Source organism: Manacus vitellinus, unplaced genomic scaffold (assembly GCF_001715985.3).
Source record: "Manacus vitellinus isolate BGI_N305 unplaced genomic scaffold, ASM171598v3 scaffold_749_pilon, whole genome shotgun sequence".
Taxonomy (NCBI): Eukaryota; Metazoa; Chordata; class Aves; order Passeriformes; family Pipridae; genus Manacus; species Manacus vitellinus.
The window spans coordinates 2466-3871 of NW_021940779.1; the positions used below are offsets into that span (position 1 = coordinate 2466).

The following is a 1406-nucleotide window of genomic DNA, read 5'->3' on the forward strand; positions in this document are numbered from 1 at the left end:
GTGCCAGCTAAGAAAGGAGTGGGGTTGCATGGGAATAGTTTTGGAGGGAACTCAGAGCCCCATTAATCAGTGCATCAACCCACAGATGGGCTGCACTAGTCTGGGTCTAAACACTGAGCTGGGAATAACTGTGGGAACTGTGTGTCCAGACACTGAGTCAGACAAAGAGCTCCAGCCAGGACTTCCATGGCAGTGTCCTGGGAGAAGGACTGCTGGATCCACATATTCCACATCAATTGATGCTCCAAGGGCTGGAAACCTTGTGCTAAGGCTGGGAGAGCTGGGGGTGTCCAGTCTGGACAAGAGAAGGCTCCAGGGAGACCTGAGAGCCCCTTCCAGGGCCTAAAGGGGCTCCAGGAGAGCTGGAGAGGGACTGGGGACAAGGAATAGAGGGACAGGACACAGGGAATGGTTTCCCACTGCCAGAGGGCAGGGTGAGATGGGATCTTGGGAAGGAATTCCTGGCTGGGAGGGCGGGGAGGCCCTGGCACAGGTTGCCCAGAGAAGCTGTGGCTGCCCCTGGATCCCTGGAAGTGTCCAAGGCCAGGTTGGAGCAACCTGGGCTGGTGGAAGGTGCCCCTGCCCATGGAACGAGATGATCATTAAGGTCCCTTCCAACCCAAACCATCCTGTGACTCCATGATCAGATGGAGCATTTTTACACTGCAGGAGGTGTGGGGGACAAGCAGCAAAACCAACTCACTGTTTTCACGTCGTTGGTTCCGATGATTCCCCCGATCTCCCCCAGGTCCTTCAGCAGCAGGTTCAGGATTTCTGTCGCCCTCTTCTTCTGGTGGTTACTGAGCTCCTGCAGCTGGCCCAGCTCCCTCTGGGTCGCTGTCAGGGCACTCTGAGAAGGTTTAAAAAGAAGAGTTACCCTCCTCTCCCACCAATTCTCACGTGGCATTTGGGTTACGTGGTGTTGTCTGGTATTTTCCTGAACGTGCCCGTGGCACAACGTGCTGACACGTCCCCTTCCACCTTGACATAATCCACTTTCACAACTCACTTGCTACCAAGGCTACTTTACATGTATTAAATGTAGCAAATCCGGTAAGAATCTTATTTGCATAATACATCAGAGAAGGTTAATCACCGAGAAATAGGTATAGAAGGATATAAAATTCAATTTTTTCGAATGGATTTCATACTAATCTGTTCTACTGAAGTAGATAACAAAGTCTTTAATGAAATATATCTGTTAACAAGAGCTTCATCACTTTGTGTAATGAATTAAGGGAAAAGGATGCATTAAGCTAATAAACCAATCTTGATTTCCCTCCGATTTTTTCCTTAAGATCAGCCAAAAAAGCTGATTTATTTTTTCTGATCCCTTCCTTGAGATGCCCTGACTCTCAGTACAGAGTCCAGAAAAACCCAAAATGCTTCCATTTGCATAAAGCAGA

The 1406-nt window shown here is 49.1% G+C and overlaps 1 protein-coding gene across 1 annotated transcript in view; it reads right to left on the reverse strand.

Moving 5' to 3' along the window:
• Positions 1-850, reverse strand: part of LOC115307960 (kinesin heavy chain-like) — a gene marked incomplete at both ends in the record, with an annotated part of 2922 nt that extends 2072 nt beyond the window's left edge. Inside the window, one exon of the mRNA XM_029964546.1 lies at positions 704-850. Within this exon, the coding sequence (XP_029820406.1) occupies positions 704-850 (147 nt within the window). The remainder of the gene's footprint in view (positions 1-703) is intronic.
• Positions 851-1406: the final 556 nt, after the last annotated feature.